Genomic DNA, 14,130 nt, shown 5'->3' on the forward strand with positions numbered 1-14,130 from the left:
AATCCACCGCCGAAGAGCCCCCAACGGCCCCGAACCCCCGCCACCGGAGCTGCCGCCGGCCGCCGGCCGCCGCGGAAGCCCTGCTACGATGGGGGCGGCGCAGTCGTCCCCGGACGAGCCCGGCCTCGACCTGGCCTCCACGCTCGACGGTACGCGCATCTCCGCCACCGCGCGAAACCCTAGCCCCGCCTCGCGCGTTCCCTCGTCTCCGACGGCGGCGAGCTGACTCGGTCCCTGCTTCCTCCAGCCTGCCCCGGCCCGACGGAGAGGGCGCTGCTCGCGGCGGTCCTGGATGGCGACGTTCCCCGACTCAAGGGTGAGTACCGTACCGCACCGCACGCCTCGCCGTCCCCCGCCGCCTCGTCCGCGGCCCGCTTGCCTGCCTGCCCGTGAGGCTCCTGCTGCCTGCAGGAGCGCTTGGTTTGCTTCGCGCGATTGTGGGGAGACCCCGATTGTGCGCCCGTCATGCTAATCAGGGGTGTATTTGCCTGCATCACGATTATTTTTGCCATCTGACACGCCATGGTGGTGGTTGGTGCCTACCCAATTTCCCCTGAAAAGGAAGTAGGAGCACCTACTCTTGTGATGAACTGAGGTTTTCGGCCAGATTTGGTTTTGTGATTCTACTGTGGTGCTTTAGGCTGCTGAATTTCCATGTTTATTGACAATTTTAACCCAGATTCTGCAATCATTTTGTTTTGGGACCTGGAGTCGCAGACTTACAGTTCTCATATATGCATTTTATCACAACTTATCTGCCACATTTTGGGGTTGATGTAGATTTGGTTCGTGCAATGGATGTGGAGGATAGAGCAAACCTTGCTGACATGGATATACTAGAGGGCGCTGGACTGCTAGGATTGGCCTCATACACGTGTCAAATGAAGGTCTGTGAATACTTGGTAGAGGAGCTTGGCCTTGACGTCAATGCCGGTGGCTCCTGTGGTGGTGCGTGCTTTTCCTCTTCTAGATCAGTTACTGCATTTTTTGTGTTATTTGTTTGCTTCTATGGATTGCCATACTGTCATGCAAGCTGTTCTGCCTGATGCAACATGTAACTCAGATAATGGCTTAGCTATTTTGTTTACATATTCTTTTTAGCTCTAGCATGCAATTGCTATATCTAATTCTGAATGTTAAAAATCAGAAATTGCATGTGAATACAAGTGGTGTTGTGATGTCAAATTGTACGTTTTCACCGTTTTTGTCTCTGTTTTGCACTTCTCTGGTGTTCTTGTATGTTTTTTTGTTTCTGCTTAACTAAATGATGCTGATGCAGGTCCTTTAAAGAGCCTTTCACTTTTTATGTCATTTTTAGCATCCAGCTCCAAGGTGCAAAGGGGAAGCAAAGCTATTTATTATCTCATTTTCTTATATACACTCTATTGGAATGATTGTATGATAGCTTGTTGGTTGATGACATGGACAAATTTACGAACACATATACATACAAGCTATTGGAGATGCTCTTATGATCAAATATGTAGCTCCCATTACATTAATTAATCATCACACATATTCTACTTTGTTACAAATAGAAGGACAAACTGTTTGATGCATGGGCCTCGGGTAGTCTTCCCATATGGTGCCCGCCGATAAAGGTGGCACGAGCTCGGTAATCTAACTTGCATGTAGCATGCAAACCAATCCATAGTATTATGTCAGCGAAGATTACCTTGATTTTGAATTTTCAAAATCTTTTCTCTCAAATTATGTACCTGATTGGTGATCTGTTTTCACCACTAGCATTCTTGTGACGAGATCTTTGAAACTAGATCCCATGTTGGTATTTTTTGATGACCTTTTTTTTTCTGTCAGTAGTTTTTAGGTTATAGTGACTTGGTTACCATGTGATAGCCACTTGGTTACTGGGTTATAGACGCTTGGTTGCCACATTAAGGACATCACTCTCCCACTCATATAAGACTTGCATGGTGGTACTTCTATGGTCTGATATCATCTCCTACTTACTGGGAACAATTGAATTCTCACTCTCTGAGACTGCACAAGATTGCAATGCCTAAATACATTATTACTTGGTAACCCCATGCACTATTAGCGTGATAATCTTTCACTACTAATATGGTAGCCGTTGTATGATAATCTGGTAGTTGGTAGCGACAAAATGGGATCTTGTTTAGAAGCTTCTGCCGAAATGAACTCAACAATTAAGATGGGTTGTTAATCAGGTTGGTGGTTTAGGACATAAACTGTTTTGAATTTTGAATTTAGCAATAAACACTTATGGCATCGACACGAAGTGGTAGGTTCCCCACATGCATACACCATCTTTCCTATAGGCGAGGCGCTACATTGGAATCCGCTGTATAGGAAAACTATCTGGGCACTTGCACCGATTAGTTTTGCTGTTAATATAATTAATCACATTCTGGCTTTAAAGTTGTTTACCATTTTTATGTGGTATTTTGTCAATATGCTTCCACATATAACATCTCTTAGTGCAGTTCAGAGCACGTGGGAGCATCTACCTCCCTTTCCAAACATGCAAACTCGAACACACCACACATGTGGGCATGCCTGCTCATGCACGCATACCATACTACGTGTTTTATGTGGTTATCTGGTTGTGAGAGGATCTTTTAGTATTTACATGGAATGTGGTTTATCAGCCACATTTACAGGAATTTATCTAATGGCAGCACATGCGTGTAAGAAAGAAACATGTATACCTTATAGTATTGTACATTAGTAGAGCTTGAGTGTTTTCACCTTCGAGATGAGAGAGTGAGATATATTGGTGACCTGACAGAATACTTGTTTGTTGGCAGGTCCACCACCTTTGGGTTGTGCAGCGTTGTGTGGAGAATTTGTTGCTGCCAGATATCTTCTCAACCATGGAGCCGATCCAAATAAGATAGATGGGACAGGCTTTGCTCCTCTTCATTGTGCTGCCAAAAATGGTCTCTCTCTCTCTCTCTCTCTCTCTCTGCATAAGCTCATTGATCCATTGGTGATTTTCATGAATATTAATCTGTTGCTAAACAAGAACAAGTGAATGCGAAGCTGTAACCATCAAACCTTCCGGTTTTGAATATTGAAAATACTTTCCGGTAATTTCACTGTTGTGCAGTAACTCTTTGTTCCATGTTAGTTTGTTCCACTGACTTATTTGTTGCCCTATATTTTCTATGCTGGGCTGGTCTGTTCTGGCCTCAGGATCAGCAATCTAGAAACCACCCGACAATCTTTTATGTACCTATCTTTAACATTCTTCTCTCAATCTTCTTAAAGCTATGTTGGTGAAATTGTTTTACAGAATCCTCAGGCACCCGAGAAAATCGTGCCTTTTTTTTAAACACAGGCAATCACCCAGAAGAACCAAATCAAAATACGAAAACGCAGCGTCCAGGAACCATGGCAGCGGAGCAGAAGACACAGCCAGATCGTAGCAAGGGGTGGGCAAGCACACGTTGCAACCATTGACCAGAAAGGCAGCTTCATGCGCGGCTGTAGGAGAGCAGTTTAGACGCTGCAGAAGTTGACGAAGGACGGCCAGTGAATCGGAAGCCCCCTGAATTGGGACGGAATGGCGCGGAGCTGGCGGATTGAGCGGTGAGCTGATCCATGCGGCTGGATCGGCGGGTGTTGACCAGAGAGAGGCAGCAGGATTCGGCAGCTGGCGGCGCCCTGGGGTGGCAGCAGCAGCGACGTGACCTTGGGGAGGTGGCGGCGTCACGGGAGGAGCAGCAGGGTTGACCTGTGGATGGTGGAGGCGGACGAAGTAGCAGCCGCTCCTGCAGCAGGAGCGTGGACCTGCAGGGCGGGGTGACGCGGACTGCAGGGCGGGGTGCCGGAGCAAGCGGGCAGCGCGTGCGGGCTGAAGGAGGTTGGCCAGAGGCGGAGGCATGCGCGGCGTCAGGACAGAGCAGCAGCCGGCGGCGAGACAGACAGCCAGAAGAAATCGGCGGCGTGAGAGATTGGATCGAGAGACTGAAAAAAATCGATCGGAAGAGGAGGACGAGTTGGGGCGTCCGGAGGAGACCTAAACCTAGGCTCTAATATCATGTTATGATGCAATTTATCTCTATTGCATAGCCCAAGGGGCATATAAATATTACACAAGACTTGGGGTACAAGGAAATGAAACATAGCCTAACTGGACTCCTAGACCTAATACTAATACTCCTTAACAATCATTACTTACCGTTGTCAATATGAGCCTTCAATCCCGGCAGCATTTAATTCTAGTGGTTCTTTCAGACCATGCTTTGAAGCAATGGTGTTTGGTCCACACATTTTTGACGAAAGGGGGTAGCCGGCCTCTGCGTCATCATAATGCACACAGCCATGTTTGATCCAATGATCCACACATATCATTGATAAGTTTAAGACGTGGGTGTCCGGGTAACAATATTGACCCATCTGGTTAAGGTGCCATTAATGTTCAATTGTCGGTTCTGCTTTTGATCTTCTCATGATTGTCATTGCAATTTCTGAAAGATTTTTTTGTAACAACTTAGAGGAACTCAAATGAATTTTATGGTGAACTGATGTCTGTATCTTCAAATGTTTTGGCTTATTACAGGAAGAAAAGGTTGTTATGGAACTCTTTAGTGGCTCAGTGCACATCTTATAGGAATTTATTGCATATTTGTCTTAGCCAGCTCTTATAGTGTGTCTTTTTAATGGTTGTTCTTTATGACACCCATGCTATTCGTGTGTTTTGCTAGGGCATGAATGTGTACTGCGTCTATTATTATCCAGAGGAGCCAGTGTGGATATAGATGGCGCTCATGGGACGCCCCTGCACACTGCTTCTTACTATGGGAATGCTGGTGCTTTGAAGATTTTGTTGGACCACCATGCAGATGTAATGTGTAAATTCCATACTTTTTTCATTGACAATTTGGACAACTTGATGCAATCTAGACGGTTTATATGCTTGCTTTCATCTGTTATGTTGGACTTATCTTTGATAGTTTACCAAATCTACTTTCACAAGTATTGAAGTTTTTACTGTATTGTTTTGACATGTCTTCATTCATAAATTTTCTAGTCACCTCACGTTCAGAATAATGGGAATACCTATAATGGCCAAGTTTAGGGTAGTTCGCTGGTAATTTATAGCTTTACGAATCCAAAATAATGGTAATGTACGGATGTGAGTTCAGACATATTATGTAGCTGTATAGAGTCAAATGCGTCTAACCTGTGTTTTCTGTTCTTACGTTGTATTTGAAGTCTTATTGCTGTAACTGTTGAATTATGTCACTTCTTAGGAAACTGATTTTCTTCTTTTTAATTTGTAGCCAAACAGGGTGTCAGAAGTTTCATGTACCCCTCTACTTATGGCTCTTAATTCTACCAAGCATGGAGTGAGTGAATCAGACTCACTGAACTGTGTCAAGCTACTTGTCAAGGTCTGGTATCCTGTTTGTTTTGTTTCTTCATGTCTTGATTTCTAGACGGGAACTCATTAGATAGTGTGTGTGTGTGTGTGTGTGTGTGTGTGTGTGTGTAGTATATAGATATAGTGGGTTTTGTTATCTAATTCTTTTTTTCTTTATCTGTTTTATGCATGGCATTTTGCTTTGCATAACATGCGTCCACAGGCTGGTGCTGACATGAATTCTGCTAATCCGTACACTCCCTTGGTGGTGGCAGCTACGTATGGCTTGGCTGATTGTATTAAGTACTTGCTAGAGGCTGGTGCAAATCCTAACATTCCAGATGAGCAGGTGAATCTTTGTTCCTCTTATTTTTTGTTATTCTTGATGCATATTGTACCTTTGTTGGCTCAATGTGTCATATGCTTGTGACACGGTGGATAAGTCATGTCTAACCTTACAAATCTTATGGAAAGTTTTTTCCCTCTTTGAGATTGATGCGGTAGGGGGGGGGGGAGCAAAATCCCCCACCGCTTGTTGATTCATCTTGAACGGGGCAGGACTATTGAATGCAACTGTTCGACTCGAGCTAGACGCGTACCCCTTTTGTCTTGATTTTACTGCAACAAGTGGCGGGTAGTTGACTTTTATTCAAGTTTTATATGGAATGTTATTGTAACTTGTAAGAATATTACATGTTTCCAGAAAAACAAACATTGTGGTCAAAAGGTTGTTAGTTTTGTCTTAAAAAAGGGGAGAACAATGGGACATAATGAGTGTTCTTTAATAGTTGCGTGGTTCTTAGCATTTGACTCGATGAGTGTGAAGGGTAAGGAAGCTAGCCGAGCCTAGTAGGATCTGCGTAGGTAGCTGGAACGTGGGGTCCTTGACGGGTAAATTACGGGAGTTTGTGGATGCAGCGGTGAGGAGAGGTGTTGACATCCTATTCGTCCAAGAAACCAAATGGAAGGGACAAAAGGCGAAGGAGGTAGAGGATACCGACTTTAAGTTGTGGTACACGCAAGGTTTTAAATAGCGGATAGTGGGCTGGTAGCGGATTGGGCTTGGCGTAGCGGAATGCGGATAGCGGGCGATATTGCGGGCGCTATGTCCGCGTAGCGGATTTGTAAAATCACTTGCAAATTTGAGAATATAATGTATATTTTTAAGCGGTTGACAACAATATGACACTTGAGTTGAATAATCATCATTTATATAAGCATATAGACTGTAACTAGTCCATCTGGACAATATTCAACCATGCAAAAAAAAAACTATTAGTATGACACAACACATATACACTACAATTATTCCATTGTACAATATTCAACCATGTAACCATGCAAACAAAAACTACCAACCAACCATAGAAGTAAGACCACGACCATCATGCAAAAATAAACATATCCAGTTCTGATCATGGAAGATGCAACCATACAAGTCAGACCACGACCATCACGCAAAAATAAACAGATCCAGTTCTGATCATGGAAGATGCACAAGTCATTCGCCATCCTCATCCTCTTCTCCATTCAGATCCATGTAAACTTGGTCTTCTTAGTTACAAGCAGATAGTTGACTGAATTACCACTGCAGAAAAAAGAAACAAACATAAGGTATTTAACTGAATTAAAAGTGCAGATAGTTGATTTGTTTCATTTAGAATTGCCAGTAAACTGAATTTGTTGATACAGTATAAAAGATATTGCAAGCAAACTGAATTTACAACTGCCAGTTGCCAAGTACAAAAGAAAATTACAAAAGAAAGTTTACTGAATTTAGAAAGACAATACTGTGCAAGTTCCGTCAGCTACCGAGTTACAACAGAAATGGAACGTGAGGCACAACTATATAGTAACAATGTATTGTTCTATGAGCTGAGCTACCGAATGCAAACAGGGATTACCAATTCCATCTTGTGCTAGTGCTACCAACGAGATTATGGAGTGTTCTATGATCTGAGCTCCTCCTAATTTTGTCTACTGTAACTGCAAGTGCTAAGTACTGACTACTAAGCTATGCATCGAATAGACTAATTGTAACTCTGCAAGTGCATCGATCGGAGAAAGGGTAAGTGCATCGAATAGACTAAGCCTAGTACAGTAACTCTGTAAGTGCATCGATCAGAGAAGCTGAGCTACAGGAGATACTATGAATTGATGAGTATAAACAAATAACAGAGAAAAGGTTAGCTGCCGGACAGAAGTAGTCGTCAAGCGAGGAGGTGCAGACCGGCTGGATTGGGACGTCGACTAGTAGGGCGTCGAACAGAGACCAGCGAGGGGACCTGGGCATTGAGCTTGAGCACCGCCGTCCCAGCGAGTTACTGCCCGCCGGCTTGCCGTGTCGTCCCGCACCGGCCTGTCCTCGACCAGGGAAAGGCGTCGAGCAAGAGCGACGAGGTGGCCGTCGTGCTGGTTGCTCCCGCAAAGACCAGCAGGGGAAGATGGGGCTAGGGGAGCGGCGACATCCGGTGACGGTGAGCCTGGATTTGCCTCTCCGTTCGGCCTCCGGCGTTAGCCGCGCCGCCGCCAGGGAAGTACCAGCCGCCCGCCGCCAGGAGAAGGGGATGGGATAAGAGGATAAGAGGATTGATGGTCTAATTTTTTTTAAGCTTTCCGCTATGCCCACAACCGGCGGTACACAAAGGTCCGTTATTGCGGTCTGACAGCCCATATATCGGCCGCATCGTGCCAAACAAGCTATTACCCAGCGCAGCTTTCGACTTGTAGCGGCTGGCCTGCGCTACCGCTATTGCGGCCGCAATAGCGCTCATAGCGGCCGCTATTTAAAACATTGGGTACACGGGGACTACTACAAACAGAAATGGAGTAGGCATCTTGATTAAAGTGCCTCAAGTAGGGGGTGGTAGACGTCAAAAGGCAAGGGGACCGGATTATCCTGGTCAAGCTGGTCATTGGGGACTTAGTTCTCAATGTTATCAATGGGTATGCTCTGCGAGTAGGCCATAGTGAGAGCACCAAGATGGAATTCTGGGAAGGCCTGAAGGACATGGTTAGGAGTGTACCTATTTGTGAGAAGCTCTTCATAGGAGGAGACCTCATCAATGGCCACGTGGGTACATCTAACACAGATTGCATGGGGGGCTTTGGATATGGCAGCAGGGATCAAGGAGAGGATGTCTTAAGCTTTGCTTTAGCCTACGACATGATCGTGGGTACTTTTTAGAAAGAGAGAATCCCATCTACTCCCTCCGTTCCTAAATAATTGTCTTTCTAGAGATTTCAACAAGTGACTACATACGGAGCAAAATGAGTGAATCTACACTCTAAAACATGTCTACATACATCCGTATGTTGTAGTCCATTTGAGATGGCTAGAAAGACAATTATTTGGGAACGGAGGGAGTAGTGACTTAGTAGTGGAAAACACTCGAGCCAAATTGATTTCATCCTCTTGAGAAGAGAAGACAGGCATGCTTGCGTAGGTTGTAAGGTGATACCTGGAGAGAGTGTTGTCCCTCAACATAAGCTTGTGGTGGCTGATTTTTGCTTTTGGATTCGTGTCCAGCGGGATATAGAACAAACTGGTGGAAGCTCAAGGGGGAGGTAGCTTTCAAGGAGAGGGTTATTACGGAGGGCCCATGGGTGGAAGGAGGTGATGCAAACAATATGTGGATGAAGATGACGACTTGCATTCGGAAGGTAGCTTTAGGGGAGTTTGGAGTGACCAGGAGTAGTAGAATCGAAGCTAAAGATACCTGGTAGTGGAACGATGATGTCCAAAACCAAAAGGCTATTAAGGAGGCAAAGACTGTTTCAGACGCCTACGCCTGGATAGGAGTGCAGATGATGATGTTTCAGATGCCTACACTGTAGAAGGATATTATATCGATGAAGATGTGAGCCATTGAATCAAAGCTGGATGAATGAAGTGGCGCCAAGCGTTTGACATCTCTATGTTAAGAGAGTGCCACAAAAGGCAAAAGACATGTTCTATAGGATGGCGATTCGACCTGCGCTGTTGTATGTCGCTGAGTGTTGGCCAACTAAAAGGCGACATGCCCAACAACTTGGTGTAGCAGAGATGCGCATGTTGAGATGGATATATGGCCACACAAGAAAGGATCGGGGAATGTTGATATACGTGATAGAGTTGATATCTTATGGGTTTCAACTCTAGCCTACTTCAACTTGTTTGGCACTGAAAGACTTGTGGTGAAGATGTCGTGTTGGTAACTGTTGGAACACGTGGAATGTCTTAATTATTGCTGCTTTAGTGTATCACAGTGTTGTTTTAGCTGGATGTATCCTATGTTTCTGTTGTCACATTGCGATCATCCTCCATAAATATCTTCCTCCTGTTTTTTGTACATAACAGTGCGGTACGACACCAATAGAAATCGTTGCAGACTCTGGAAGAAGAGAGCTTGTGGAGATTCTATTTCCATACACCAAACCCGTTCAATGTGTGCCAAGCTGGAGTGTTGATGGAATCATTACCCATGTAAAATCAAAGCACTTGAAGGACAAGGTAAAAACTCAATTCAAAGTTCATTTATTTCGATGTTACAATTTGTAGAACCTTATGTTTGTCCTGTTCGTGAGATGTGTGAAACAAGCTGCATGTCATTCGTTCGTTATGGTGTGATATTCGTTTTCAACAGCATCTGCGTAGCAGCTACAATAACAAATATGTAGAAATAGTAGTGCGGAACCATCACTGGGACGATGTTAATAGTCTAGTCTGGCAAATAAAATCAGAAAGTCCTGAACACATATAGTGAAACTCTGGTTAAGAGGGAAGCAAGTACAAAATAGAAACATAACCCTATTAACTGGTTGCATGAAACAGAACATCATAATATTACTCACTGCAAGTCAGTCAAGTATGTTTTGCTGCGCGTATTCATTTGCCATTATTTACTGGTTTTTAGGTGTTACCATTGCACAATTTTGCGAATACTGTTGCTTGGAGATGAAAGTACCACGTTTAGGGCATTCCAATTATTTTCAAGTAAACATGCTTATGAATTGAAGTGATAAAATTATTGCTCTGGAGAGAGGGCTTAAATGCATGTTCTCTTAATGGTGTAGGACAAGGTAGGTCAAGATAAGAAGGCTGAGCTGAAATCACTTGGTGCAAAAGCAGTAGAGGAGAAGGACTACGCCGGTGCATCAAAATTCTACAGTGAGGTATATTGTTGTGGTATCATACCTTCCTACTGGACTTGTGGTACATAATTGACTGTTGGGCATGCCGCATGGATGTATATGCTCTATCCGTTTGAGCGCTTTGATTCTGGGATGACGGACCGTGCTCATGATTTGGTTTGATGCAGGCAATCAAAGTGGATCCTGAAGATGCAACGCTCTATTCAAACAGGAGCCTTTGCCATCTAAGGATTGGTGAAGCACGTGATGCTCTGGTGGATGCCAATGCTTGCATAAGGCTGCGACCTGATTGGCCAAAAGGTTACTGGCGGAAAGGAGCTGCCTTAGGGCATGTACAATGGAGGCATCAGCCTACTGCTGCCTCATATCTTCCACCTAGATAAATTTGAATGAAGCTATGATGTGTATTACAATCACTCAATGGAGGCTAGTTTCTTGATGTCATCATCATGCTTTTTTCTCTCACTCCCTTTTCAACACATGCAACCAGGACAGAGCATCACCGCGCTGTGGTCCTGGACAAGAGCTAGCTGGGCAGTTCACACTGCGTCGCTCTAGGGGCTGCCTCATCGCTTTTGTCAGGGAGGAGCCGATCTCTTCTGCAGGAGCCCGTTTCCCTCTCCAAGCAGCACGTTCAGCGGATGTGGCAATCAGCGAGATGATGTGGCGCTTGGGGCACCGGTCCAGCGTGGCCCGTTGGCCATGCCCTTAACAGCCCTCAAGGTCAGACAAAATCAGCGCATTGCTGGCCTTTTGCTTGCTTTTTACATGTCAACCCCGTCTCCTCACGTGGACAATAACAATATGCTTCGTGTTTTTGTATCCTTAGGATCACAAGGAAGCATGTGATACGTACATGGCTGCGATGAAGCTGGATCCTGCAAGTCAGGAGATCCGTGAAGCATTTTGGTAACTCTTCCTGTCTCGCCTTCCTTTTTCTTCAACACGTCTTCTAATTCCAAGGGTCCTTTAAATATAATAACTCGTTTAAAGTTTGACTCCACACGTAACTTTGTCGTTGTGTTATGCATATCATTATTCTGGCAGAATTGATAATCAAGTGAAGCATGATTTATTATCATAGCGGGTGCACTGTCGTAGCGTGTCGTTAGTGTCATCATGTGCATTCCCATGGTGTATATTTGGTTGCATCATTACGTTTGAGCTGAAATGCTTGGTATTCCTTCCGTTCCTAAATATAAGATCTTTTAGAGATTCCACTATAGACTACATAAGGAGCAAAATGAGTGAATCTACACTCTAAAATATGTCCATATACATCCTTATGTACTCCCTCCGTTCCATATTACGTGTCGCTGATTTAGTACAACTTTGTACTAGATTTGTACTAGATCAGCGACAAGTAATATGGAACAGAGGGAGTAGTTCATAGTGGAATGTCTAAAAGGTCTTATATTTAGGAACGGAGGGAGTAGTATATTCTTAAAAAGAAGTTTGGAATATATTGAACTTGCGTAGCTTGAATCGAACACACCACGGTGGCTCCATAATAACCGGTGCTACGTCTGGCATTTTCAGGGATGCAGTTGCGGCAATGAAGGAGGAACTTGACGCTGGAGAAAGCGGCAGCTCATCTGAATCTGATTAGGGCTTGCATGGTCGGGCTGGTTTCGGCTGTGCTCAGTGGTTCCCTTCCGGCTTGTTTTACGTCTGGTGATCTCGTTTTTGTCTGAGAAACCGTGAAACGTTGCGCTGTTGCTACATGGCCATGGGTGCTTGCGTGTGCGAGCGCTTTAATCAGTTTTGGCACATATTCATCCAAATCCGTCTAGAACGCTCCTGATGCGCGCCATTTTGAACTTTTTTCCCAGTTAGGCCGCGCTTGGCATCGATGTAATTAAATACAGGTGTAACATACTGGCCAAGAGCTATTTCCTGCCAGAAACCAAAATGACGGGTGAAGGTCTAAGTTTTACAGGGGTGTTTGAAATGGAAACGATAACCCAAACAGGGCCTTAGCCGTATTGGAGCCATTTTTGGGAAGAAAAAGAAATGATTTCGATGAGCGGTTGGGTGGGTATTGCTTGTTTGACAGGGTATTGGCTGGACGCACGATCTCCAATAAGTTGATGCCGAAAGCTTCCTTTCCATGTTCCTACTAGTCTAAGAGCATCTCCAGCCGTTTGACCCCCCAGGGCGCATAAAAATCACTCCCTGGGGCGAGCCGACGATTCTTTCGGCGTTGGGGTGGTTTTGCACCCAGTCGTCGCCCCCAGTCATCGATTTTGGCCCACTTTTGAAGCCCCATTTTGGCGAAAAAGGCCCATATGGGCGAGAATAGGCCCATATTTTGCGTGGTTCGCCGTAGCTCGGCGTTCAATTATCAACATAAATATTTTTTATCACATATTTCATCACAGAAATTTCAAATACTTCAACAAAATAGTACAACGACAAATAGTTCAATACAAATTATATAGTTCAACAAATAAAAACTCATATTTCATCACACGTCGCGCCCGGTGTCGCCCTTGAGCCTCCATAGGTGCTCTATCAGATCTTGCTGCAGCTGATGATGCACCTTTGGGTCTCGGATTTCCTGACGCATACTGAGGTAGGCAGTCCAGGTTGCCAGTAGCTGGTGATCAACTTGGGCAAGAGGACCCTGCCGGTGGTATGGTTCAGTGTCAAACATTGGCTCTTCCTGCTCGCTCTCAATGATCATGTTGTGCAAGATGACACAACAGGTCATAATCTCCCACATTTGATCTTTCGACCAGGTCTGAGCGGGGTACCGGACAACAGCAAATCGAGACTGGAGCACACCAAATGCCCGCTCGACATCCTTCCTGCAAGCCTCCTGAATCTTCATAAACCAGGCATTCTTGCCTCCAGGCACAGGGTTTTTGATGGTCTTGACAAATGTCGACCATCTCGGATAGATGCCATCAGCTAGATAGTACCCCTTGTTGTACTGCCGCCCACTGATCTCGAAGTTCACCGGAGGAGAATGACCTTCAACAAGCTTGGCAAAGACAGGGGAGCAATGCGGCACGTTGATGTCATTGTGAGTTCCTGGCGTACCAAAGAAGGAGTGCCAAATCCAGAGGTCATGTGTAGCCACCGCCTCAAGTACCACACTGCAACCTCCTTTGGCGCCTTTGTACATCCCCTGCCAAGCAAATGGGCAATTCTTCCATTTCCAATGCATGCAGTCGATGCTTCCAAGCATCCCAGGAAATCCTCTTGCTGCATTCTGTGCTAGGATCCGAGCAGTGTCTTCTGCATTGGGTGTTCTCAAGTATTGCGGTCCAAACACTGCCACCACTGCCCGACAGAACTTGTAGAAACACTCTAGGCTGGTGGACTCGGCCATGCGCCCATAGTCGTCGAGTGAGTCACCGGGAGGTCCGTATGCAAGCATCCTCATTACTGTCGTGCATTTCTGGATGGAGGTGAATCCAAGTGTACCAATGCAATCCATCTTGCATTTGAAGTAGTTGTCGAACTCCCGGATGGAATTCACAATCCGGAGGAAAAGCTTTCTGCTCATCCGATAACAGCGCCGAAATGTTCTGTCGCCGTGAAGTGGAGCATCGGCGAAGTAGTCGGAGTAGAGCATGCAGTAGCCTTCGAGACGATGCCGGTTCTTTGCTTTCACCCGCCCCGGCGCCGAGCCACCTCGC

The 14,130-nt window shown here is 45.2% G+C and overlaps 1 protein-coding gene across 1 annotated transcript; it reads left to right on the plus strand.

Moving 5' to 3' along the window:
* Positions 1-6: 6 nt before the first annotated feature.
* Positions 7-12,417, plus strand: LOC119294630 (ankyrin repeat and protein kinase domain-containing protein 1-like). Its single transcript, XM_037572848.1, has 13 exons — positions 7-149; positions 248-316; positions 781-948; positions 2,790-2,921; positions 4,692-4,831; positions 5,271-5,381; positions 5,574-5,699; positions 9,690-9,842; positions 10,406-10,504; positions 10,651-10,804; positions 11,190-11,206; positions 11,313-11,392; positions 12,023-12,417. The coding sequence occupies exons 1-13, from the start codon at positions 89-91 to the stop codon at positions 12,090-12,092; spliced, it is 1,380 nt and encodes a 459-aa protein (XP_037428745.1). The 5' UTR covers positions 7-88; the 3' UTR covers positions 12,093-12,417.
* The last annotated feature ends 1,713 nt before the right edge of the window (positions 12,418-14,130 follow it).

The sequence above is a fragment of the Triticum dicoccoides genome, chromosome 4B (genome assembly GCF_002162155.2).
Source record: "Triticum dicoccoides isolate Atlit2015 ecotype Zavitan chromosome 4B, WEW_v2.0, whole genome shotgun sequence".
Taxonomy (NCBI): Eukaryota; Viridiplantae; Streptophyta; class Magnoliopsida; order Poales; family Poaceae; genus Triticum; species Triticum dicoccoides.